Below are 26,754 nucleotides of genomic sequence, written 5' to 3'. Positions count from 1 at the left end.
ATGTAAGGAATCAAGGGGATTGGATGTGCATTTTAAAGAAACGCCCCTTAAGATGAGAATGGAGAGAGAACGTTCTCCGCTGAGTTTATAAGGAGCTACAATGCTCTAAAACAGAGTTACAATGCTACTCTTTTATGTACAATGTTGTCAACAAACAACCGGTTGCTCCTACTCCCGCGCCTATTGCAGAATGCAGCCTTTTAACAGCTGGTACTAAACTCGATTTATTCCCCTCGTTTGGTGATTGGCATTTAGTATGTGACATCGAAAAGGCAGCAGATAGACATACAGTCTGTTATAGCAGGGAAGATTGGTAGGGTGACCTGATTTGTAACTAGAAAAATAATTTGGTCAAGCAGATTGTGAACCCAAAAGTTTAAGTTTGATTCTAGAGGGGGGACAATGAATATAACAATTATTTGGTTAGGGTAATCTTGTCTTCAGGAGATTTTATTACCAATGCTCTTTATTTAGTGTGAACAGTTGAGCAATTTTCATTCTTAACAAAGGGCTAAAATAAAAGTTCATTAGTGTGCTTGCCAGCAACAACACCATTGTTATTCCCCACACTTACAGTAATGTATTATTCCACTTCTTCACAATATTGCCAGTGTCTGATATGTCTACTTGTGTCTTTGAAAATGAATTATATGAGGTGAAGTCTTTTTGCAAGCTATTCATGGACAATGTTCATTAAGTCCTACCAATAAGCATTGGATGGATATGAAATGCTTCAGGCCATTTTAGTATAGTGCACATGAAAGGCAGAGTTAGTAGAGGGAGACTCCTAAACACGCATCATTTATCTTGTCTATGTAGAGTCAGATGATGGCAAGGATCTTCTAGTAGTAGGCATAAACCCCCTGAATATTGATATTCATTAGATTTTATTTGAAGATTTGGTGATTGAGAAATGTATTGTTAAAACGAGAACATTTTCAATCACCTAGCACTTAGGAAACATAGATAAGGGGTGGCTAACCCTCTTGGAGAGCAAGCAGGATTTTCTTCCAGACCTATTTTAAAGAGTTCACCAAAATTATAAAATCCAAAATGTTTGTGTCTTTACCTTGAAAGCAGTATATGGACAAGGAGACTGCAATCTATGATTTGGTTAGCCACTGCCACCAACCATTTAACATGAGTATTTCCTGTGCAGAGCATTCCCACTGACCTTCCCACTGTTCCTCACATTTGCCTGTTTTCCCATCTAATTTCATTACAGTCTGAATAAAGTCTCAAACCACCTAAATAAAATGTTTTTAAAAATATGAGCATACTTCAAATGTCATCCCCCAAAAGTAACAAAGTCGTAGAATTTTGAGTGTTCATTTAATGTTCAAAGCAATCGAAATACACCTGACCTGTATTCCCCCCCACCCACCCTGGTCATGGGGCCTAAGCCATGTAAAAATCCATAGAATTGCTGGAAATTGGCTTTAAAACAGATGCAGACCACCGTTTAGGCAAAAATTCACGCTAAGCTTTCTTCAAAAATTGGCAACCCTGCAAATGCATGTTTATTTCAAGCACTATGTTTAGCCTCTTTATTAGCACTGTAATAGCCAACACATTTCACATTTTAACAGACAATCTTATCCAGAGCGATTAAAATAAAAAAAATGGTGTGTCATTTTTCATACTGGTCCATCGTAGGAATTGAACCCTCAACCCTGGCGTACTGTTACAACAGTAAATGGACTGGAGAGAAAAAAGGAACTGCGATTCTGTGTAATCATTACACTTCCTTCCTACCTCTGTGGGGAAAATGTGTCAGTTTAAGAAGAGTGGTTTCACTTTTCTCTCGTCATATCACTGTAGCTCAGCGCCTCGACTCTATTTGGAACCATGACATTTGTGAACACTCTCAAACAGTGGGATGAGGCAGTGGCCTGTTTCGAACGCGGGGATTCCGCAGCTGCCCTTGGAACATTTCTGGACATCCAGGAAAAGAACTCCAAAATCTTTTTCAACATTGGCTGCCTACATTTGATCAATAAGAACCTAGATGCAGCTGAAAAGGTATGGCAGTTTTAACCAAATATCATCATTAATTAAAATACAATTCTCTCTTTCCCTGTTTTTACCAAGTCAATATATCTAAGGGTTAAAGTTACTATCACATTGTAATTCAATGTTATTTTACACTTCAAAAATGCAAGTCACAGAAAAAGGGGAAGTTTAGTTTAAGTACACAATGCTTGTGGTACCATTTGATTGGAAGGAAGTCACTGAGTTTCTCTGAATATCACACAGGCTTTGGACAGATGTATCGGAAAGGATGAACACTTGGCTGTTGCATTCTTTCAAAGGGGGTTGACATTCTACAAAAAAGAAAGGCAAGACAAATCTATCATATTAGGGATGAGTGATTAGATGCATTATAATTGCTTAAAAATAGAATCCCATTCTTTCGAATGGTGTGTTAAAGGGACATTTCACAATTGTTCATATTCATCATCAGGACCACCCCAACATCAGCATGTGAAAACAGTGAGTTTCTATGATTTTATAGAGGATAAGTGTTTCCGAGGACTTCATCTGGAAACATTTGACATCATCTGGTGTGAAGTTAAATTGTGAAATGTCTCTTAAAATTGATAATCGTTTTGTACAATTAAACGTAGCATATTTATTCTACATTATTCAGCTGTATATGTGTTTTACCTATAGCCGGATAGTGAATTACTTGGATACCTCCTCACTTTGCCTGCAGGTTTGAGGAGTCTTTTGCTGATTTCCAACATGCCTTCAAGGAGTTGAGGGGGAACCAGCTGATCGACTACAAACCTCTTGGTCTGAGATACAAATTATATGCTTGTGAGGTGAGATATGATGGAAGTCTTGCCTTTGTAACAATGATTGGATGTTGAATATGTTACGTGTATTTTAGCAACCTATCAACAGCAACCTACCCCAACAAACATCACAGTATGTATACACAGCAAAAAAAAGTGCATAGGTGGATGCTACAATGTAAAGCACTTTGAGACCTGGGCAGGAAGCGCTGTATAGCTGTAATTTTACATCAACAAATGTCTGAGTGGTATCACTCCCACAGGTACTGCATAACATGGCGCTGGCCCATGCTCAGCTGGGTCAGTGGGAGAAAGCCAAGGAGAACCTCCTGACTGCTCTGAATCTCAGGACTGAGGCCAAACTCAGCCACATCGACAGAGGTCTGGAGTGCATCCTGGTCAGTGGCCCTTCTCTCTCTTAAGCCTTTTTCACACTATCATGTCGACCTCAACCATACTGTGCTGGCTTAGATATGTACTTTTTTGTATTATTTTATTTTTTTACATTGTTTGTTCCAGCAGCTATAGTGGATGAGTAACCAGGCCAGGCGGCTCATCTCAGTAGTGTGAGAAGTGTTTCAATGTGTATTTATTATGCATTTTCACGGCGTCTGACTGTTCAACAAAGTTGGAGATGTAAGTCCTCTGTTAATCCTTATAGAAGCAGAAGCTGTTTGAGCCAGTTAAGGTCCCGGCGAAAGTGCTGTTCAAGCCAAACAAGAACTATGTGGCTGAACTGGAGAAGAAGGACTACCTGGGAAAGGCTAAGGTATCCCTATCATCTCTCTCTAAAAACATAACATGCATATTAACCAGCCAAAATGTTGCGACTTTTTAAATGTGTTTACAACATGCATGTCTAGTACCTACTTTGTTTGAGATGTGCAATTTAAATGAGTTTGAATAGCCTTGGGTCTTTCTTTAGGATAGCTATTTGGCAAGTTATTAGTAAGTAGTCATGTCATAAAGTATTGTTTCATGTTGAACCAGTTTTATTCTCTATCCTCAGGTTGTTTCTTCCATCGTCTTCCAGGATGAGTTCTCTGGCTTTGCTCCGTTACAGCCACAGGTGGAGTGTCATGATTTGATGTTTTAAAAGTGCCTTTAAAAACTGTCAACAATTAAAATAAGAAATTGATTGAGGAGGAATATTCAGTGTAATGTGATGTGCCATTTTTTTGACGGTAAGAGTAGGTTGAAGATATTCCTACCAGACCAAAAGCACCTGAAGTTCTGAGGTAAAGTTCATGTGATCTCAATGTTAATTGTAGGGGACACTGGGGGTGGTTTGACACTTAAAGTAACTGTCCAGTGTTTCCAGATTTCTATGAAATATGACCTATATTTAATTACAATATAAGTGAGAATTTTCCTTCCAATATCTGGTTTGGCCGTACGCCAAAAACAGAATGGTTTGGGCTTATACCAGTCATTACAAATATTAATTCACACAAGTAGACCACTGATTGGCCAGCTTAGCCAGTGTGCCAACATGACATCATGTTCTATGAGGAAATAGCAAGCATTTTTAAAACTGTCTATTTGAGATACAAGTTTGAGGTGAGTTTTTTTTCCTACAATTTATGCTTTGGCCACATACTAGCATAGAATGATTAAACAGCATTATTTGGGTATGAGTTAAAGTAGGATATCTCTGTCTCCTCCCGCAGGGCTCTAGAGGGAGAGCCTCACACTGTCCTCTTTGAGTTTGTCCCTGAGACAAGTGATGAGTTAGCTGTGGTGCCTGGCAACATTGTCTTTGTGCTGAACAAAGGATCTGACAACTGGGCCTCTGTCATCTTCAATGAGCGAGTATGAGTACAAACATTACACTTAAAAATGCTTTATGCATGAAAAATGTGGATCTATTGTACTCATTATGCTCAAACATACTTGGTTGATTATGAGCATCTGTATTAAACAAATGATGTGTGTGCAGTGAATTAATTTAAACTTTACATTTTTAGAGGGGGCTTGTTCCTTATAATTTCCTGGAGCGTTTGGAAATAACCTTATCATCTAAGCAAGATCAGGTACATTTCTACTGTCAATATAGTGTTTATTCCTCATGACAAGATGGCATTGACTCTAACGTGTGTCAATTCTGAGCTATAACAAATTGGACATCTTTAAAGGTTGAATCCCCAAAATACTGGTAAATAAAGTTTACCCCTCAATTGCTATGTTAATTGATTCCCCCTACATGGGTTGATTGCTTTCTTGTAGGATGGGACAGACAAGGATGACATCCCAGGGCCACCTAGACGAGAACCACCGAATAGACCTCAGAGAAATTCTGGTAAAGATATTTTATGTAAAAATGTAATGGAAGTTGTATAGTAAACATTTTAATTATTGGAAATGCAACATCACCTATTACAAATTATGTAATTTTTGGGGGTATTGTTGCAGCAGCTTCTGCTACTGAAAATCAGAGCATTGGGGACACAAAAACAGAGGTATGAGAATAATTGAAAATCAAGTTCAAGACATGTTTCACAGCATGCAATATCCAAAGCAAATATCAATTGTTTATCAGTACTCTACGCTTATACATTTTAAATATCATTGTACGTTTATTTCATTCCCTAGTCTTGCCAGAGTGAAGAGTTTAGTGACCCTTCACTCTGTGTAGTGAAAGTGCACTTCACATACACCATAGCAATCTGCATGGTGCCTGGACTTCCCTACACAACAACTCTGGAGAAAATCAGTAACAAACTGGGCCTCCCTGCCACAGCAATCACCTTGAGGTATGGCACTGTTTAAACATTAGCGTCAATTTATTTCAACAATCATTACTATTACAAAACTAAGCTCAGCGTTTTTGTGATTTTTCTCAAGCTATGCCCAAATAGATTTGGGTAAAAAAGTGATTGATGAGAACACAAGGATGGAAGATGTTTGGAGCTGTGTCCACAATGGTCGTTTAACACTGTGGTGTGATCTCAAAGAGGTAATATGGTCATGTACTGTATACAGTATTTTATGTCATAATAGTCTTTTGCTATGTGGATTTTTAATTTACAAATGTAATAGTCAACAAAACTTTGTTCTGACAGATGTCATCATGTGTGTACTAATGTCCCTTGTTTCATGTAATCTACACTACAGGGAGTGAGTGAGCAGCTACAAAGCCAGACTCACCTGATGGCGCTTCATTCCTATGAGTCTTCAACCCCAGAGGATCTTGAGTTCCATCAAGGAGATACCATCTTACTTCTCTCCAAAGGTGAGCTACCCATTTCTCTCATGCGGGGCACCATTTCCACAATGCAGAAATTGGTTGTGTCAGTGTTTTATTCTGTTATATGATATCCTGGAAGAGCTGGAAACCTGCTGTTGTCTTACAGAACACAGAATTAGGGTTACAGAAGCAATAGTACATTCCCATTTTCATTATTTTCTCATGTGGGCCACCATTTCGACATTGGGAAAATAATTTGTGTCAAGAGACTAACTGTATTTTCTCTAATAGCTGTAGAGGCGTACATTGATTTATTGTTATTTGAAAAAGCCTCAATCTAATGTTTTCTTCACCCCCCCCCCCCCCCCCAAAAAAACCCCGACATTTTGGTATTTATTTAATTTGTTGTCTGTTGATATAGTCCCAAAATGTTTTGCATGTCAGCAGTCAAGTTTTGAAGATATAGTATTTTCAAGAAGCAAAGTGTCACTTGTCACATCACAATGATGCGTTTTTAATCCCTTGATACAATTGGCATCATCATGATGATGTGGCAAGTGATATCTCGAAAACTTGACTGCGGACATGCAAAATATTGTTGGGACTGTAAAACTGTGAGAAAAAAATCATTAAACAGTTTTGGAGTGGATTTTTTCCCTTTAAAATACAGAAGCAAAAGTAATTTCCCATTTTCATTACTTTCTTTTCAGTCAATGAAGACTGGTTTGAGGGACAGTGCAACGGAAAGATTGGCATATTTCCGGCATCCTTTGTGGAAGAAGTTCCTATGAAAGATAAATAATGTAAAAGGACTGTCAGGATAAGGAACAATGACTTCATAGAGATTGTGGGATTTGTTATTTCTACTTTGAGCATGAGGTCCGGGATTCTATCCGATCACGCTTTGGCAGCTATGCACCTTTTAAAGGCAATGTTCACACATTCGTGGAAACTACATTTATGGTCCACACTGCATATGTTGGCTGACTCAGCTCAATATGGGATTGAATCCTGGCCTTCGTCTTCTAATCTGGAAACCACCAAACAAACATCATCAAAGAAAAACAGTCAGATTTCAGTATTTATGTTGAGAGGAAGGCATTTAGGTCCGAAACGTCATTACCTAAGCAAGGACTTTTCTTCATTGGGCTGATATTTACCAATTTATTTCATGTTATTGTTAAAGTGTGTTATAAGTTTTAATAACCTTTTTGGCCAGCACGAATCAAGCATGCCCAGGTTTTCTACATATTTGAATAGAAATGCATTATTTTGTTTTACCTTCTTTTTACAGTTGAATTCACATACACTGAGTTTACATACACTTAGGTTGGAGTCATTAACTCGTTTTTCAACCACTCCACATATTTCTTGTTAACAAACTATAGTTTTGGCAATTCGGTTAGGACATCTACTTTGTGCATGACACAAGTCATTTTTTCCAACAATTGTTTACAGACAGATGGTCAGAAGTTTACACACACAAAGTTGACTGTGCCTTTAAACAGCTTGGAAAATTCAAGAAAATGTCAAAGCTTTAAAAGCTTCTGATAGGCTAATTGACATCATTTGAGTCAATTGGAGGCGTACCTCTGGATGTATTTCAAGGCCTACCTTCAAACGCAGTGCCTCTTTGCTTGACATCATGGGAAAATCAAAAGAAATCAGCCAAGACCCCAGAAAAACAATTGTAGACCTCCACAAGTCTGGTTCATCGTTGGGAGAAATTTTCAAACACCTGAAGGTACCACGTTTAGCTGTACAAACAATAGTACGCAAGTATAAACACCATGGGATCACGCAGCCGTCATACCGCTTAGGAAGGAGATGCGTTCTGTCTCCTAGAGATGAACGTACTTTGGTTCGAAAAGTGCTAAATCAATCCCAGAACAACAGCAAAGGACCTTGTGGAGATGCTGGAGGAAACAGGTACAAAAGTATTTATATCCACAGTAAAACAAGTCCTATATCGACATAACCTGAAAGCCCGCCCAGCAAGGAAGAAGCCACTGCTCCAAAACCGCCATAAAAAAGCTAGACTATGGTTTGCAACTGCACATGGGGACAAAGATGGTACTTTTTGGAGAATTGTCCTCTGGTCTGATGAAACAAAAATATAACTGTTTAGCCATAATGACCATCGTTATGTTTGGAGGAAAAAGGGTAAGGCTTGCAAGCCGAAGAACACCGTCCCAACCACGAAGCACGGGGGTGGTAGCATCATATTGTGTGGGTGCTTTGCTGCAGGATGGACTGGTGCACTTCACAAAATAGATGGCATCATGATTTTTACTAGGATTAAATGTCAGGAATTGTGAAAAACTGAGTTTAAATGTATTTGTCTAAGGTGTATTTAAACTTCTGACTTCAACTGTATGTGCTTGTATGTATCTGACACCACCAATGGTTCCCTCAGGAACAATCTGCTATACCTAAGTTATTTTTATGTAATTGTTAAACAAATTAAACATTGGGTATAGCATGGACACAGACTATTCTGAATTGCAGTTTCAGGACCTTTTGGTGTGTGTGTGTGTGTATATGAAAATAGCTTTCATAGCACATTTAATGTCTGCAAATATGACTGATCCAGCAGCCTATATTAAAGATTTTGAATGACAAAATCATACATAACTCTTTTCATATCTCAATTGTGATTTACAGTACATGGAGCAAACTGTTGGTGATTAAATAATAACAACTGCGATGAGTGCATTTAAGGAAAACTCCACCCCAAAATAATTATTTGTTATCAGTTTCATGAATCCATTGTTGATATAGTCCCAAAATGTTTTGCCTGTCAGAAATCAAGTTTTCAAGATATTTAACTTTTGAAATACAGCCGGTATGAGACCTTAAACTTTTGGGTGGAATTTTCCTTTAAGTCCAAGTATGTGTTCTCGCATTTTCAAAGTTTCATCTGTTACATTTTAACAGTTCTGGTTCTGTTCTTTTTGAAGACTCATATACAGTGCATTCGGAAAGTATTCAGACCTCTTTTGTAACATAACAAAACGTGGAAGAACTGTATAAACCTTTATATATGCACACTTCTTACAAAGAGATGTGGAAACCCTTGAGTAAATGTGTGAGTTAAAGACATCTTCTGGTACTTCTGTTTACTTTTTAGCCAGTAATTCTGAAAGTAGTGCTCACGAGCTAAAAGTGTTCCCCAAAAATTGCATCCTATGTGCATCCTATGTGCACCACGTCATTCTCGTTCACGTCTCTCTCGCACTCTGCTGTGTGTGCATGTTGCCAGCTGTCACTAAAATGGCGATGGGCTGTAAACAGTCGCTTTTAAAACTTGGGATTTCATGGCTAATTGAGGTAAGACCATTATTCCGCTCATGTATGAACTAAATCAAATCAAATGTATTTATATAGCCCTTCTTACATCAGCTGATATCTCAAAGTGCTGTACAGAAACCCAGCCTAAAACCCCAAACAGCAAGCAATGCAGGTGTAGAAGCACGGTGGCTAGGAAAAACTCCCTAGAAAGGCAGAAACCTAGAGGAACTAGGCTATGAGGGGTGGCCAGTCCTCTTCTGGCTGTGCCGGGTGGAGATTATAACAGAACATGGTCAAGATGTTCAAATGTTCATAAATGACCATCATGGTCAAATAATAATAATAATAACAGTAGTTGTCGAGGGTGCAACAGGTCAGCACCTCAGGAGTAAATGTCAGCTGACTTTTCATAGCCGATCATTGAGTATCTCTACCGCTCCTGCTGTCTTTTGAGAGTTGAAAACAGCAGGTCTGGGACAGGTAGCACGTCCGGTGAACAGGTCAGGGTTCCATAGCTGCAGGCAGAACAGTTGAAACTGGAGCAGCCGCTACACATCGTCACATCCAGCCCAAAGCGGGAGGTTTAAAAAATACTTACTAGTCGCCAAAGCTCCGGATCATGTCTTTAGTTAAGCAATTAACATCCCATCATGCTTAGCCATGTATAAAAATGCCAAGTTCCCCATTATTTTGGCTACCATGGCTAGAAGTTTTCATTGACTTTGAAAGAGGGGTCCCAAAAGAGCATCAGTCACCAGATCTCAACCCAATTGAACACGCATGAGACTGCATTTTCCACCACCAAAACATGGAATTTCTCATGGAAGAATGGTGTCACATCCATCTAATAGAGTTCCAGACACTTGTAGAATCTATGCGGCTTATGTTGGTGTTTCCTTTATATTGTCAGTTAACTTAGTTATGCTATAATACTGGCCTTAAATGTCTCAGAAGATTGATTTCTTGAATTGGAATCTGTTGAGCTATGAGTCCAAGTCTTCATGAAGTTTGTCATGGTTGCACCTTCGTGACCGATAATGAACACACTGTAGTCCTCAACGGTCTGTCCACATTTCAAAACAAACTGCCTACCAAACTGATAAACGGCTTGATCACCGTTTTGACACGGAGAACTGCTGTCATTGTGTTGTCTGTGTGACTGTAGCAAAGTTCTCCGTCCACATGAAGGGTTGAGGCGGCAATGTTCGGATACTCAGAGGAAAGATGTTCCAGAAGATCATCTGAGGACAGACATGATCATGCTTTAAACCAGTATTAAATACATTGCTAAAAGGTGTTGAAAATGGCCTATCTTGTTTTAATACATTTATAAAACTGTCACTAAAATAGTATTAGTCGCTCACATTCCTTTTTGAAGTATATCACAAACTCAAAGTTTCCGAGTCCTAAAAGAAGTTCAGTGTGAAACATTACCAATAATGTGAGCATAGTTGACATTGTACAAGATGATGTGACTCTGTCTGTCGGGGTACAACTCACCACAACTGGAAATATCTGGAATATTGACAATAAGGTTATAGTGATACATCTCTTCAGATTATTACAGGCGCAGTGCAGTCAACATCTAGATTTCTGTATTTTATATATATTTTCACACCGAGGTTGGAATAATTCTGTTAATAATAATTGTGAAAATTATTATAATGCCCTTTTTAGTGTAAAAGCTGTTTGACATTTCAGCCTGTTTTTTATAGGATGGAGTTTTGTCCTGCCTGGTAACACAGTTAATAGTCCAATGTCAAAGAGTCAAGACCACTCCTGGACAGTTTTTTTTTTTTTTGTCAATTTAAAATGGTAAAAAAAATAGTCACAGTAGTGTACTGCATTGTTACTCATAAATAATTATTTGATATCAAGATTAAAAGGGCTTTGGACCTTTTTTAAAATGGTAAACTAATGCTTACAAATTCACTTTTCTCATTCAATAACAAATACTGAAATCATAATTGGCCTACACTGTCACAAACTGTTATTCAAGTGACAATTTGTGTAGCTAGCTTGTTAGCAACTGCTTTAAGGGATAACAATCCTTATACATGTTTGAACTGATGATCATTGATGAAGTGGGTGCACCTCAACCACACTCAAGGTACTAAACGATATAATAACTGCCATCGATAAAAGACAGTACTGTGCAGCCATCTTCATCGACCTGGCCAAGGCATTCGACTCTGTCAATCACCATATTCTTATCGGCAGACTCAGACTCAACAGCCTTGGTTTCGCAAATGACTGCCTCGCCTGGTTCACCAACTACTTCTCAGAGTTCAGTGTGTCAAATCGGAGGGCCTGTTGTCTGGACCTCTGGCACATCGTTCAATTCTCGGGCCGTTCAATTTCTCTGTATATATCAACGATGTCGCTCTTGCTGCGGATGATTCCCTGATCCACCTCTACGCAGACGACACCAGTCTGTATACATCTGGCCCTTCTTTGGGCACTGTGTTAACTAACCTCCAAATGAGCTTCAATGCCATACACCACTCCTTCTGTGGCCTACAACTGCTCTTAAACGCTTGTAAAACCAAATGCATGCTTTTCAACCGTTCTGCTGGGTATCTGCAATTTATCATGTCAATATAGACTACAGTACAGCTAGATACCTAGCTCGTAAATGACGACCCAACTTGATGTCAAATCAAATAATTTAGAGGTGACCCAGGAATAGATGGTATCGAAAGCAAGTTTCTCATCAAAACACGACCACCAGTATAAATAATTCAAACATGATAAATTGCATTATTTCTAACAGGGGAAGTTTACAAACGTAAACACGTGTAGGACCACGGGAAATAACTTCTGGGTTGTTTCCTTCACAATAAAGGTATCCTATGCAAATGTTATTAGGGTCTAGTAAATATAAAAAACATTATGGTCAAATTATCCTATATTATAGCTTTGTTTAGTCATACATACAGTATGACTGTTTGTGTTTAGTAATTTGATACACTGCCGATTTTGCAGGTTTTCCTACTTACAAAGCATGTAGAGGTCTGTAATTTTTATCATAGGTACACTTCAACTGTGAGAGACGGAATCTAAAATCAAAAATCCAGAAAATCACATTGTATGATTTTTAAGTAATTAATTTGCATTTTATTCCATGACATAAGTATTTGATCACCTACCAACCAGTAAGAATTCTAGCTCTCACAGATCTGTTAGTTTTTCTTTAAGAAGCCACTCTACCTGTATTAACTGCACCTGTTTGAACTCGTTACCTGTATAAAAGACACCTGTCCACACACTCAAACCTCTCCACAATGGACAAGACCAGAGAGGATGTAAGGACATCAGGGATAAAATTGTAGACCTGCACAAGGCTGGGCTACAGGACAATAGGCAAGCAGCTTGGTGAGAAGGCAACAACTGTTGGCGCAATTATTAGAAAATAGAAGAAATTCAAGATGACGGTCAATCATCCTCGGTCTGGGGCTCCATGCAAGATCTCACCTCGTGGGGCTCCATGCAAGATCTCACCTCGTGGGGCATCAATGATCATGAGGAAGGTGAGGGATCAGCCCAGAACTACACGGCAGGACCTGGTTAATGACCTGAAAAGAGCTGGGACCACAGTCTCAAAGAAAACCATTAGTAACACACTACGCCGTCATGGATTAAAATCCTGCAGCGCACGCAAGGTCCCCCTGCTCAAGCCAGCGCATGTCCAGGCCCGTCTGAAGTTCCTCCAAACACTCACCATGTTTGGAGGAAGAAGAAAGATGAGTACAACCCCAAGAACAGCATCCTAACCGTGAAGCATGGAGGTGGAAACGTCATTCTTTGGGGATGCTTTTCTGCAAAGGGGACAGGACGACACCGTATTGAGGGAGGATGGATGGGGGCCATGTATCACAAGATCTTGGCCAACAATCTCCTTCCCTCAGTAAGAGCATTGAAGATGGGTCGTGGCTGGGTCTTCCTGCATGACAACGACCCGAAACACACAGCCAGGGCAACTAAGGAGTGGCTCCGTAAGAAGCATCTCAAGGTCCTGGAGTGGCCTAGCCAGTCTCCAGACCTGAACCCAATAGAAAATCTTTGGAGGGAGCTGAAAGTCCGTATTGCCCAGCGACAGCCCCGAAACCTGAAGGATCTGGAGATGGTCTGTATGGAGGAGTGGGACAAAATCCCTGCTGCAATGTGTGCAAACCTGGTCAAGAACTACAGGAAACGTATAATCTCTGTAATTGCAAACAAAGTTTTCTATACCAAATATTAAGTTCTGCTTTTCTGATGTATCAAATACTTATGTCATGCAATAAAATGCAAATTAATTACTTAAAAATCATACAAATTTGATTTTCTGGATTTTTGTTTTAGATTCCGTCTCTCACAGTTGAAGTACCTATGATAAAAATGACAGACCTCTACATGCTTTGCAAGTAGGAAACACTGCCGATTTTGCAAGTTATCAAATACTTGTTCTGCCCACTGTATGTGTTGCTTTCCTTTTATACAGTTTTACAATATCTACTATGGTCATAAAAAATTGTTCTTTGGACTGATGGAATGTGTGTTCCAATGACTCACGAGTCCCGTAGTGTCTACTACAGTTAAAATATACAGAGCTGCATCTTACTGGCTACATAGCCGGAAATGCACTTTGGACAGCATGGCAATTACAGTGTATATATCGCTGCATTTTTACAACATACTTCTCAAACACAACATACACAGGTTCCTTGCTTAACAGTGCATGTACAAACAAATACATATGTCAGGATTCTATCTTTAAATTACATGTCATTTATTTTGTAGGGTACTCTATGAAAACACAACCAATTAAATCCTAAAAAATCCTAAAAAAAATGTTGGATAGTGGTTTACAAGTGCAGCCTTTCGCATTTCATGATCTGCTGGCTTCATCTTCTAAATCAAAAGTCATTGGTCCTCAGAAATGTCAATCAACATCAAAGCATTTGCTCTGTCTTCATGCCATCAGCCAGTGGTTGTTTGTTCCTATAGCGATTGACTATTTATCAAACACAAAATGGTGGCAGTTCAAATGGGTTATTTTTGAGCTACAGTGGTCCAGATGACCAGCTCTTCCTGTACTCCCCGGAGTCACATCCAGATGCGATAGAATCCGAGAACCACAGTGAGACAAGTGAAGACTGAACCTGAAAGACATGAGGAGTCCGTCAGTCAGAACTTGTTTATGGACAAAAGTGACGTTTAGTTGACCAGAACCAGAGATACTAATTGTGTATCTATTTCATTCGAGGAACATAATGTTATCCACCATTTATAGTCTTTTTATTGAGCAAATAATCTTTACGTATTGGCCTCGAGGCATTCGTCAGAGATTTCCTCAGTCAGAAAAAGCTCTGACGAAGGCCTCGAGGCCAATGCAAAGCTTAATAAAGAGCAGTGATGCTAGCAAGAGCAGTGATGCTAGCAAGAGCAGTGATGCTAGCAAGAGCAGTGATACTAGCAAGAGCAGTGATGCTAGCAAGAGCAGTGATGCTAGCAAGAGCAGTGATACTAGCAAGAGCAGTGATGCTAGCAAGAGCAGTGTGCGTGTTTCTTCTTTTTTTCTCATCTTATTCATCTTGCCATGCACCTGCAACAAAGATAGCTCAGATGTGCGAGTGCCTTTTAAATATTGAACAAATAAGACTCATGCATGGATACATGAATGACACTCTTCTTACCTGCAAGGTATTTGATAGTATCAAGTTTGTGAGCTTCCAACATGGTTTTCAACCCTGCCACTTCAGTGTCGATTTTCATATTGGACCGAGTCAAATGACAATTTTGCTCAGCATTCTACAGCAGACAGATTTGGCTATTATTCACAAACCACAGATAATATTCTTATCATAACAACTAAATAACAAATACAAGGTGAAAATACATTATTGAGATGGGTGTTACACATGCAAGGTGAATGAAGTAACCCGTTAAAAGCTCTAAAGTAGAATGGTTTAATCATAATGTACAGTATACAGACCATTTCCATTATCTCGGTCCGACTTTCCATGAGTCTCTTCTCATGCTCTGATTTCTGAAAGTCAAATAGTCTATCAGAGTCCAAACTGTGCTGTCAAATTTGCATTAAATATTGATAAGAGCAAGATATACTGTATGTAATAAGCAAAGCATCACACCTTCATCCTATGAATACTAATGTAAAAACCATCATTGTAATACTAAGACATTTACCATTTCTTTCATGCTGCTTTTTTCCGAATTCATATCCAAGATATTGTCAAAGCGGACTTTATTCATCACATCCTGCGACAGAGAAAAAGGAGGCATTCCGTCATTCAAACACTCTCAATGGTTCTGAAGTGCTGTTAAAGGCTGCAATCCAAACTGATCATCGCTCTGTTTCAAGCTACTCATCGCTCTGTTTCACAAAGAGTCATACTTTGTAAAGTTTTCTATATCTATACACGGTGTACACGCAAAATCATCACAAACAGATGAAATGCTGGCAGCAACATGTGGGTGATCTGCAGACATTTTCACAGAAATTGAACCATAAGCTAAAAAAATTATTATAATTTATTTGGTAAATAATTTCGGCATCACTGTGCCTTCAGGGTTATAGTCTATTCGCCGTTAGTCAGCCCCAGCTCGTGATTTTTATTCAACACAGAAATGAAACCACCTTAAAACAACTTACAGCCAGTTGCACCTTCAGTTGCAGTAGCTCTACCTTGACTTTCTGTAAGAAAATATTAATCAATTAATTGATATACTTCAAATGCCTGACTTTAAGGAATTAACATGGCCCCCCCAAAAAATCCATCCACTGTATCAGTCATGTGACCACAGAGGGAGCAATCCTATGTTTCAGTTCAGATCGAGTGAAAGAGAAGATGCAAGGTGAATTGACAACTTTAAACTATTGACATGCAACCAGTGTGACCTGGGACACCACATGTGTGGACTCTCCATAGGATGTACTTGATGTCAGTGATTGGCCAGGGTCCACACACCGTCACTGTTCAAATGACAAGGAAGAACACTGACTACCACTGGAAAATAAGTAACAAGGAATATATATATATATAAGGTAATCCTAACTCTCATGTGTCACATCACGGGACCCTCTCTTCCCACTGGGCACACACTGGTTGAATCAATGTTTCCTCATCAATTAAATTAAATTATGTTGAACCAGCGTTGAATAGATGTTGACATCTGTAAAGGAATAGACATAAAAGGCTCCCTGATGTGCTTCAAGTGATGATAGGATTAGAGCACAGGAGGTTGGTGGCATCTTAATTGGAGAGGACGGGCTCGTGGTAATGGCTGGAACGGAGTCAGTGGAATGGTATCAAATACATGGTTCCAGGTATTTGATGCCATTCCATCTGCACCGTTCCGGCCATTATTACGAGCCCGTCCTCCCCTCAGCAGCCTCCTGTGGATTAGAGAACTCCTACAAATTAATACTCACCTCATTCTCTGCCAGCAAAGTAGAGAACTCACTCTTTTCAAGGATAATCATGTCCTTTTTCACCGATGCAATTTGGGAAAACACCCTCTGCAACATGATCTCCTGCAATTCATGGCCACAGCGAGTCAGTCTCATTATTTATTTACATGTATTATCAATATTTGACTAATATATATATATATATACACATACATACACATACACAAAGGTATGTGGGACACCCCTTCAAATTAGTGGATTTGGCAATTTCAGCCACACCCGTTGCTGACAAGTGTATAAAATCGAGCACACAAACACAGTCATGCAATTTCCATAGACAAACATTGGCAGTAGAATGGCCTTACTGAAGAGCTCACTGACTTTCAGCGTGGCACCGTCATAGGATGCGACCTTTCCAACAAGTCAGTTAATCAAATTTCTGCCCTGCTAGAGCTGCCTCGGTAAGTGCTGTTATTGTGAAGTGGAAACGTCTAGGAGCAACAACGGCTCAGCCGCGAAGTGGTAAGCCACACAAGCTCACAGAACGGAACCGGCGAGTGCTGAAGCGCATAACAGTCGTCTGTCCTTGGTTGCAACACTTACTACCGAGTTCCAAACTGCCTCTGGAAACAACTGTTCGTCGGGAGCTTCATGAAATGGGTTTCCATGGACAAGCAGCCACACACAAGCCTAAGATCAACATGCACAATGCCAAGCGTTGACTGGAGTGGTGTAAAGCTTCGCCGCCATTGGACTGTGAAACAGTAGAAACATCTTCTCTGGAGTGATGAATCACGCTCCACCATTTGGCAGTCCGGCGGAAGAATCTGGGTTTGGCGGATGCCAGGAGAACGCTACCTGCTCGAATGCAGAGTGCCAACTATAAAGTTTGGTGGAGGTGGAATAATGGTCTGCGGCTGATTTTCATGGTATGGGCTAGGCCCCTTAGTTCCAGTGAAGTGAGATCTTAACACTACAACATACAATGAGATTCTAGACAATTCTGTGCTTCCAACTTTGTAGCAACAGTTTGGGGAAGGCCTTTCCTGTTTCAGCATGACAATGCCTCTGTGCACAAAGCGAGATCCATACTGAAATGGTTTGTCGAGATTGGTGTGGAAAATACAAATAAAATTGTATTTGTCACATGCGCTGAATACAACCTTACAGTTAAATGCTTACTCACAAGCCCTTACTCAGCAATGCAGTTCCAAGAAAAATACATAAAATAAATACATAAATAAATAAAGTAACAAATAATTAAAGAGCAGCAGTAAAATATGTGGTGAAGCCACATAAAAGTAAAATAACAATACTATATACAGGGGGTACCGGTATAGAGTCAATGTGCGGGGGGCACCGGTTGGTTAAGGTAATTGAGGCAATATATACACTACCGTTCAAAAGTTTGGGGTGACTAAGAAATGTCCTTGTTTTGTGTCCATTAAAATAACATCAAATTGATCAGAAATACAGTGTAGACATTGTTAATGTTGTAAATGACTATTGTAGCTGGAAACGGCTGATTTTTAATGGAATATCTACAGTTGAAGTCGGATGTTTACATACACCTTAGCCAAATACTAGAATGCCAAAGGTCTGCAAGGCTCTAATTGCTGCAAATGGAGGATTTATTGACGAAAGCAAAGTTTGAAGGACAATTATTATTTAAATGAATCATTATTGATAACCTTGCCAACATCTTCACTATATTTTATATTAATTTTGCTACTCATTTTCATGAAAAACAAGGACATTTCTAAGTGACCCCAAACTTTTGAACGGTAGTATACATGTGGGTAGAGTTATTAAAGTGATGTATAGATAATAAGAGAGTAGCAGCAGCATGAAGGGGGGGGGGGGGGGGGGGGGTGCAATGCAAGCAGTCTGGGTGGCCATTTGATTTTTTTATTTGTATTTTTTAACCTTTATTTAACTAGGCAAGTCAGTTAAGAACAAATTCTTATTTTCAATGACGGCCTAGGAACAGTGGGTTAACTGCCTGTTCAGGGGCAGAACGACAGATTTGTACCTTGTCAGCTCGGGGATTCGAACTTGCAACCTTTTAAGTTACTAGTCCAACTCTCTAACCACTAGGCTACCCTAGTGGTTAGAAAGATGTTCAGTAGTCTTATGGCTTGGAGATAGAAGCTGTTTTAGAAGCCTCTTGGACCTAGACTTGGCGCTCCAGTACCGCTTGCCGTGCGGTAGCAGAGAAAACAATCTATGACTAGGGTGGCTGGAGTCTTAAACAGTTTTTGGGGCCTTCCTCTAACACCACCTGGTAAAGAGGTCCTGGATGGCAGGAAGCTTGGCCCCAGTGATGTACAGGGCCGTACGCACTACCCTCTTTAGTGCCTTGCAGTCGGAGGCCGAGCAGTTGCCATACCAGGCAGTGATGCAACCAGTCAGGATGCTCTCGATAGTGCAGCTGTAGAATCTTTTGAGGATCAAATTGGAGTGGGTCTAGGGTGTCAGGCAGGGTGGAGGTGATATGGTCCTTGACTAGTCTCTCAAAGCACTTCATGATGAAGGAAGTGAGTGCTACGGGGCGGTAGTCGTTTACCTCAGTTACCTTAGCTTTCTTGGGAACAGGAACAATGGTGGCCCTCTTGAAGCATGTGGGAACAGCAGACTGGGATAAGGATTGATTGAATATGTCCGTAAACACACCAGCCAGCTGGTCTGCGCATGCTCTGAGGACACGGCTGGGGATGCCGTCTGGGCCTGCAGCCTTGCGAGGGTTAACACGTTTAAATGTTTATTCACGTCGGCTGCAGTGAAGGAAAGTCTGCAGGTTTTGGTAGATGGCCGTGTCAGTGGCACTGTATTGTCCTCAAAGCGAGCAAAGAAGTTATTTAGTCTGTCTGGGAGCAAGACATCATGGTCCGCGACGGGGCTGGTTTTCTTTTTGTAATCCGTGATTGACTGTAGACCCTGCCACATACCTCGTGTCTGAGCCGTTGAATTGCAACTCTACTTTGTCTCTATACTGACGCCTAGCTTGTTTGATTGCCTTGCGGAGGGAATAGCTACACTGTTTGTATTCGGTCATGTTTCCGGTCACCTTGCCCTGGTTAAAAGCAGTGGTTTGCGCTTTCAGTTTCGCGCGAATGCTGCCATCAATCCACAGTTTCTGGTTTGGGAATGTTTTAATCGTTGTTGTGAGTGTAACATTGCCAATGCACTTTCTAATAAACTCGCTCACCGAATCAGCGTATTCGTCAATGTTGATGTTGGACGCAATGCGGAACATATCCCAATCCACGTGATCGAAGCAGTCTTGAAGCGTGGAGTCAGATTGGTCGGACCAGCGTTGAACAGACCTGAGTGCGGGAGTTTCTTGTTTTAGTCTCTGTCTGTAGGCTGGAAGCAACAAAATGGAGTCGTGGTCAGCTTTTCTGAAAGGAGGACGGGGGAGGGCCTTATATGCGTCGCAGAAGTTAGAATAACAATGAACCAGGGTTTTACCAGCCCTGGTTGCGCAATCGATATGCTGATAGAATTTAGGGTGTCTTGTTTTCAGATTAGACTTGTTAAAATCCCCAGCTACAATGAATGCAGCCTTAGGATATGTGGTTTCCAGTTTACATAGAGTCAAATAAAGTTTGTTCGGTGCCATCGATGTGTCTGCTTGGGGGGGAATATATACGGCTGTGATTATAATCGAAGAGAATTCCCTCGGTAGATAATGCGGTCGACATTTGATTGTGAGGAATTCTAAGTCAGGTGAACAACAGGACTTGAGTTCCTGTATGTTGTTATGATCACACCACGTCTCGTTAATCATAAGACATACCCCCCGCCCCTCTTCTTACCAGAAAGATGCTTGTTTCTGTCGGTGTGATGCGTGAAGAAAACAGCTGGCTGCACCGAGTCCGATAGCGTCTCTCGAGTGAGCCATGTTTCCGTGAAGCAAAAAAACGTTACAGTCTCTGATGTCTCTCTGGAATGCTACCCTTGCTCGGATTTCATTTCTATCTCAAGGCCATCATACTGTTAAACAGCCACCACTAACATTGAGTGGCTGCTGCCAACATACTGACTCAACTCCAGCCAATTTAATAATGGAAATTGATGTAAAAAATGTATCACTAGCCACTTCAAACAATGCCACTTAATATAATGTTTACATACCCTACATTACTCATCTCATATGTATATACTGTACCCTATACCATCTACTGCATCTTGCCATCTTTATGTAATACATGTATCACTAGCCACTTTAAACTATGCCACTTTTATGTTTACATACCCTACATTTCTCATATGGATATACTGTACTCGATACCATCTACTGCATTTTGCCTATGCCGTTCTGTACCATCACTCATTCATATATCTTTATGTACATATTCTTTATCCCTTTACACTTGTGTGTATAAGGTAGTAGTTTTGGAATTGTTAGGGTACATTACTCGTTGGTTATTACTGCATTGTCAGAACTAGAAGCACAAGCATTTCGCTACACTCGCATTAACATCTGCTAACCATGTGTATGTGACAAATAAAATTGTTTGGTTTGGATCTGAGGACCCATGTCATATCTTTTCAGTCTCTTTTCAGTTTGAGGGGGAATAGGTTTATAGCAGCAAAGGGGGGACCAACTCCATATTAATGCCCATGACTTTGGAATGAGATGTTCAACGAGCAGGTGTCCACATACCTTTGGTCATATACTGTATGTTGATATGAAAAAGTCAAGCCTCACCTGCTGCACTTTGGTTACCATGTCATTATAGATTAGATCCATGTTGGAGTGTGTTGTCCTGACCATCATCCTGACAATTACCTCAGCTTGCTGAGTGGTGAAGCCTGTTGATGAAAACAAAACACTAACTGGGTTCAAACCAACCACTGAATTAAATGTATGGGGGTTACTTCAAATTACACAAATACAAAACATTTTCTAACCATTGTCTTCGAGGAGTCGAACCAATGCATGGGTATCAAAATACAGCCGTCGGTTTCCAGACTTTGTCATATCTGTTTTCAATTCATAGTGAAGTATAGAGGTGCTCAGCTCTGATATCCACATAAAAGGAAAAGTTAGATGTAGCGTACAGATCATTACATGACAAATTATTTATTTATAACCACCAAATTAAGAAAATGTTATGCAAATGTACAGCACTCAGAGGGCGATATGAAGAGATACATTTCATGTATTTAATGTATTGTAGTGGCATATCTGTCCTGGTGTTGAATGCATTAACACTGGGCCTTTTTCTTTTTTAAATCTGCTCCGAAATATTCATCCAACCTCACGAGGTCACTAAAATCCCGGTTACAATCGATTTCTACTAGTCACCACAGCCAAAGTGATATATTGTAAAAATTAAAACAAAAATAGTTTTTGGTCTTAATTTAAGGTTATGGTTAGGCACAAGGTTAGATATAGGGTTAAATATAGGGTAAGGTTTAATCACACTAAGATAGGAAATTGCAGAAATGGGCGTGGTTTATGACGTTGTGGCAGTGGAACTAGTGACAACCGTTGCAATCTGAACCCGAGCTGGCAAACTTATTTTTGATAGTGTCGTTTGTTGTCTTCTTTGCTCAGACAGTGTACATACATACCTCTGACAAATAAAAAGCTCCGTTTAAAAACCTTAGTTGCGCTCACTCCCGTAAATAGTCTCATTCTCCATGTTCGTTTGTCAAGGTTGCAAGAGCCCGAATCGGTGTTACATTGTTTACAGCGCGAATGGATGCTGCTCGTCAAAATTGTGTTCAGAGAGGAACTGTTAGGTTGGAGCGCAACTGTAGTGAAACTTGCTCTGTCCCCGCGTGTCCTCTTTTCTTGCTTACTATACCAATAGTCCGAGTTTAAAGTAGATTTATTCAACCGCGAGTGAAATGCAATTCTTTGTTTCAATGACATTGTCAAACGTTTAGTTCACTTTCACTGTACTTTCCTGCCCGCGATCCCATAAATACGTCACCACGTTGACCCTACGTTGACATAACTAGGAGGGTTTTGTTTTAAAGCAACAGTTTACTATATTTTCTTACTACGCTAATCTAGTCCTGATGCGCTTGTCAATCTTTACTGTATTTGTTCGAATTGATATGAAAAAAAATATGCATTGTTTATTCTTGCATATGGATGTTACACATTCTTATTTTACTGTATCAAAAGCATCCTTTTGGGGTGTGGGACTGACAAGGATGAGCGGTGCCTTATGCATGATTTCTAAAGCATCTACAGGCCTAATATTGGGTTTATGAATGCTCTTTAAGCCTTAAAGGTGATGTTTAATTTACATCGGGACTGGATACAAGATTGGAAGGCAGCTCCTCAGAGAGCAGAGCACGCCCCTACTCCCTGAAATGGTGCACATGCCGTCCACTGTGTTTGGGCAACATATTCTCATCTACATCACTTGCAATGTTTGTATTTGTCGCATGCTCTAGTGGAAGTCTCCCGGTTTGCTTAAATTGCTGGCACAACTGCAAGCCTGACTATAAAGCTGTGGACAGCAACATGGAGACTACACTTGTTCCATTTGATTTAATGTAGAACCAGTTCCGTACCCTCTGTACCATCTCAGGTATTCGGGTTCGGGAGGACTCTGAAGACAGAATATAAACAGAATATTACACAAATTATAGAATACATATTTTTCAAAAATGACTATTGTGAAAGCCTGTACACAATATCCGTGACATTAGGCTATCCTATTGGGTGAAGTTAAAAATCTAAATCAAATCAAATTTATTTGTCACATACACATGGTTAGCAGATGTTAATGCGAGTGTAGCGAAATGCTTGTCCTTCTAGTTCCGACAATGCAGTAATAACCAACGAGTAATCTAACCTAACAATTCCAAAACTACTACCTTATACACACAAGTGTAAAGGGATAAAGAATATGTACATAAAGATATATGAATGAGTGATGGTACAGAACTGGATAGGCAAGATGCAGTAGATGGTATCGAGTACAGTATATGCATACGAGATGAGTAATGTAGGGTATGTAAACAAAGTGGCATAGTTTAAAGTGGCTAGTGATACATGTATTACATAAAGATGCAGTAGATGATATAGAGTACAGTATATACATATACATGTGAGATGAATAATGTAGGGTATGTAAACATTATATTAAGTAGCATTGTTTAAAGTGGGTAGTGATATATTTTCCATCAATTTCCATTATTAAAGTGGCTGGAGTTGAGTTAGTGTGTTGGCAGCAGCCACTCAATGTTAGTGGTGGCTGTTTAACAGTCTGATGGCCTTGAGATAGAAGCTGTTTTTCAGTCTCTCGGTCCCTGCTTTGATGCACCTGTACTGACCTCGCCTTCTGGATGATAGCGGGGTGAACAGGCAGTGGCTCGGGTGGTTGATGTCCTTGATGATCTTTATGGCTTTCCTGTGACATCGGGTGGTGTAGGTGTCCTGGAGGGCAGGTAGTTTGCCCCCGGGATGCTTTGTGCAGACCTCACTACTCTCTGGAGAGCCTTACGGTTGTGGTCGGAGCAGTTGCCGTACCAGACATTGAAAGTCAATATATATAAAAAAATATTTAAAAAATTAAAAAGAGTTCTTAACAGTGATACAGTCTGACAGGATGCTCTTTATTGTGCATCTGTAAAAGTTTGTCAGTGCTTTTGGTGACAAGCCAAATGTCTTCAGCCTCCTGAGGTTGAAGAGGCACTGCTGCGACTTCTTCACCATGCTGTCTGTGTGGGTGGACCATTTCAGTTTGTCTGTGATGTGTACGCCGAGGAACTTAAAACTTACTACCCTCTCCACTACTGTCCCGTCGATGTGGATAGGGGGGTGCTCCCTCTGCTGTTTCCTGAAGTCCACGATCACCTCCTTTGTTTTGTTGACGTTGAGTGTGAGGTTATTTTCCTGACACCACACTCCGAGGGCCCTCACCTCCTCCCTGTAGGCCGTCTCGTCGTTGTTGGAAATCAAGCCTACCACTGTGGTGTCGTCTGCAAACTTGATGATTGAGTTGGAGGCGTGCATGGCCACGCAGTCGTGGGTGAACAGGGAGGACAGGAGAGGGCTCAGAAAGCACCCTCGTGGGGCCCCAGTGTTGAGGATCAGCGGGGTGGAGATGTTGTTACCTACACTCACCACCTGGGGGCGGCCCGTCAGGAAGTCCAGTACCTAGTTGCACAGGGCGGGGTCGAGACCCAGGGTCTCGAGCTTGATGATGAGTTTGGAGGGTACTATGGTGGTAATGCAACACACATTTCTCCAACCTTTTCCCCCAGCTTCAGAGGCTGGGCTACCGTTTATCTCAAACACAAATTCTGAACTGTGACTTTAAATAAATTATCTAATTTGAATGTATGCTGTCATGTCTGTGATTTCTCCCTGAGCTCCTTTAGCACACTTACGCCAGTAGTAATGCCTGGAACATGATAGTTCATTAGTTGTCCTCGACACAATGTTCCGGTAATTTAGCATATTTGAGAGGACTATGTCAGCAATCATTGGTTCAGCAGCTATTCATCTCCCTCTCAGATGTGTGAAAATAATGTAGCTAGTGGCCAGGCTACTTTATGTGAGTACCGTCATTTATTTTTGGGGCATCAGGAGGTGCAATTTCTCCGCAAATTTGCGATAACCAAAGGCTGAACATTTTTAAAATAACAACTACACGCTGAGGTCATTATTAGTTACCTAATGTAACTTTGAAAATAATCAGAATCTCCTAACTAACTTGAAGCCCGACACCTGGTTAGACAGATTGCAACAAATGATGACGCAGTTTCATTGATCCAAATCATGATACGGGTGGTTATTAATAAGGCCTTGGAGCTCAGCCTGGAAGATTATCATGTATTACAGCTATGGCTAATGATTTTATTGCCATAGATCTATTTTTGGATAAGCCTAAGGGGGCTAGTCTAGTCAGGTAGGTAGAGCTGGACTGGACATTTCACAGGCTGTGGATGGGAGAGTGGCAGGTGTGCAGCAAAGGTAAACCTACTACCGCACTGTGCATTTCTGGCACTCTGTAACTCTTCAATTACACACACACGTTCTGCTTTAGGTGAATTCGTCAGAGGTGAAAATTACATTCTCGTACTGTTTAAATGCAAAGACTGAACATGGTAAATGATTTACTGTAATGTTCCAAATAAACAATGAGCATATGCTAAACAAACAAATGTGTATTGTGTTAGTATTTAGTGTTAGTCTGTATCCATATAACAAGGTATTAATGCAATCCCTGTATCACATAACATCCTGAGGTCAATATAATGAGTTCCAAACACACTTTAGATTTTCCATCCTTAGGGTATAGGGTATAGGACAGGTATTCCCAAACTTACCCAACAAAGCACCGAACAACAGACAGGGACGTTGGACCATCGAAGAAGTGCAAAGATAAGAACTACATTGATTTGGGGTTCACTTATATTGGGAGTAGTGCCTTTCCTCAGCCAGAGTGTATTATATGTGCAAAAATACTCACAACTCGATGAAACCTTCACTCTTGCGCAATTAAGATTACTTTTGAATAGTAAGATAATATAATATAATTGCAACAGATACCATTAATAAGAATGGGCTAGAAGCATCTTATATGGTGAGCTACCGAATGGCTAGGACAGGCAAGCCCCATACTATTGTCGGGGACTTAATTCTTCCTGCTGCCGCGGATATTGCTGGAACAATGCTGGGGGAAAAGGCCCAAAAAACTATACAGACAATGACTTCATCAAACAACACTGTTTCACGACGCATCAGTGACATGGCAGGAGATGTTTAGAAACAATTACTGCTTCGCATACAAGCCAGTGAATTCTATGCGTTACAGCTGGATGAGTCAACAGAGGTGGCAGGCACAGCTCCTGGTATGTTCGTTACATTTATGGGGGATCAATTAAGGAAGACATCCTCTTCTGGAAACCAAGACAACAGGAGAGGATATTTTTAAAGCACTGGACAGCTTAGTGACATCAAATGGACTTTGGTGGTCAAGATGTGTTGGTATCTGTACTGATGGTGTAAAAGCCATGACAGGGAGACATAGTGAAGTGGTAACGCGCTTGCAAGTAGTGGCTCCCGATGCCTCTTGGGTACACTG

At 40.4% G+C, this 26,754-nt stretch overlaps 2 protein-coding genes across 5 annotated transcripts; one reads left to right on the top strand and one right to left on the bottom strand.

The window, feature by feature from the left end:
• The first annotated feature begins 1,737 nt into the window (after positions 1-1,737).
• Positions 1,738-8,612, top strand: LOC110535299 (neutrophil cytosol factor 2). Of its 2 annotated transcripts, none has more exons than XM_021620206.3 (15): positions 1,738-2,022; positions 2,257-2,339; positions 2,717-2,825; positions 3,062-3,196; positions 3,460-3,567; positions 3,808-3,867; positions 3,993-4,036; positions 4,469-4,610; positions 4,766-4,831; positions 5,025-5,097; positions 5,214-5,257; positions 5,391-5,551; positions 5,643-5,754; positions 5,913-6,030; positions 6,696-8,612. In XM_021620206.3, exons 1-15 carry the CDS (start codon positions 1,849-1,851, stop codon positions 6,785-6,787), a joined length of 1,521 nt encoding a protein of 506 aa, XP_021475881.2. In that variant the 5' UTR covers positions 1,738-1,848; the 3' UTR covers positions 6,788-8,612. The 2 variants fall into 2 exon arrangements, with proteins under 2 accessions (XP_021475881.2, XP_021475880.2); XM_021620205.3 differs by having other exon boundaries at positions 5,211-5,257.
• A 5,411-nt stretch (positions 8,613-14,023) lies between these two features.
• On the bottom strand, positions 14,024-22,664 carry mcur1 (mitochondrial calcium uniporter regulator 1). 3 transcript variants are annotated; one of them, XM_090189457.1, is made up of 10 exons: positions 22,274-22,627; positions 21,608-21,718; positions 20,509-21,508; positions 19,899-20,016; positions 16,712-16,813; positions 15,932-15,973; positions 15,466-15,537; positions 15,254-15,307; positions 14,955-15,069; positions 14,024-14,420 (listed from the first exon to the last, which is right to left on the bottom strand). In XM_090189457.1, the coding sequence occupies exons 3-10, from the start codon at positions 20,592-20,594 to the stop codon at positions 14,365-14,367; spliced, it is 645 nt and encodes a 214-aa protein (XP_090045583.1). In that variant the 5' UTR covers positions 20,595-21,508; positions 21,608-21,718; positions 22,274-22,627; the 3' UTR covers positions 14,024-14,364. The 3 variants fall into 3 exon arrangements, with proteins under 3 accessions (XP_090045583.1, XP_090045582.1, XP_090045581.1); XM_090189456.1 differs by lacking the exon at positions 19,899-20,016 and having other exon boundaries at positions 21,405-21,508; positions 22,274-22,664; XM_090189455.1 differs by lacking the exons at positions 21,608-21,718; positions 22,274-22,627 and having other exon boundaries at positions 19,899-20,539.
• Positions 22,665-26,754: the final 4,090 nt, after the last annotated feature.

This window comes from Oncorhynchus mykiss, chromosome 11, assembly GCF_057628025.1.
Source record: "Oncorhynchus mykiss isolate SJ-2025 chromosome 11, ASM5762802v1, whole genome shotgun sequence".
In the NCBI taxonomy this organism is placed as follows: Eukaryota; Metazoa; Chordata; class Actinopteri; order Salmoniformes; family Salmonidae; genus Oncorhynchus; species Oncorhynchus mykiss.
The sequence above is the reverse complement of the archived record's forward strand: the minus strand, read 5'-3'. Positions and strand labels throughout refer to the sequence as shown.

Coding starts and splice junctions, on each gene's coding strand:
- mcur1 (XM_090189455.1), bottom strand. CDS start 20,480: ATGATTAACGAGACGTGGTGTGATCATAACAACATACAGGAACTCAAG. Junction 15,538..15,931: donor AACTGAAGGTGCAACTGGCT/GTAAGTTGTTTT, acceptor TCTCTGTCGCAG/GATGTGATGAATAAAGTCCG. Junction 14,421..14,954: donor TACTATCAAATACCTTGCAG/GTAAGAAGAGTG, acceptor CATGTCTTTCAG/GTTCAGTCTTCACTTGTCTC.
- LOC110535299 (XM_021620205.3), top strand. CDS start 1,849: ATGACATTTGTGAACACTCTCAAACAGTGGGATGAGGCAGTGGCCTGT. Junction 3,197..3,459: donor GAGGTCTGGAGTGCATCCTG/GTCAGTGGCCCT, acceptor TAATCCTTATAG/AAGCAGAAGCTGTTTGAGCC. Junction 4,611..4,765: donor CTGTCATCTTCAATGAGCGA/GTATGAGTACAA, acceptor TTACATTTTTAG/AGGGGGCTTGTTCCTTATAA.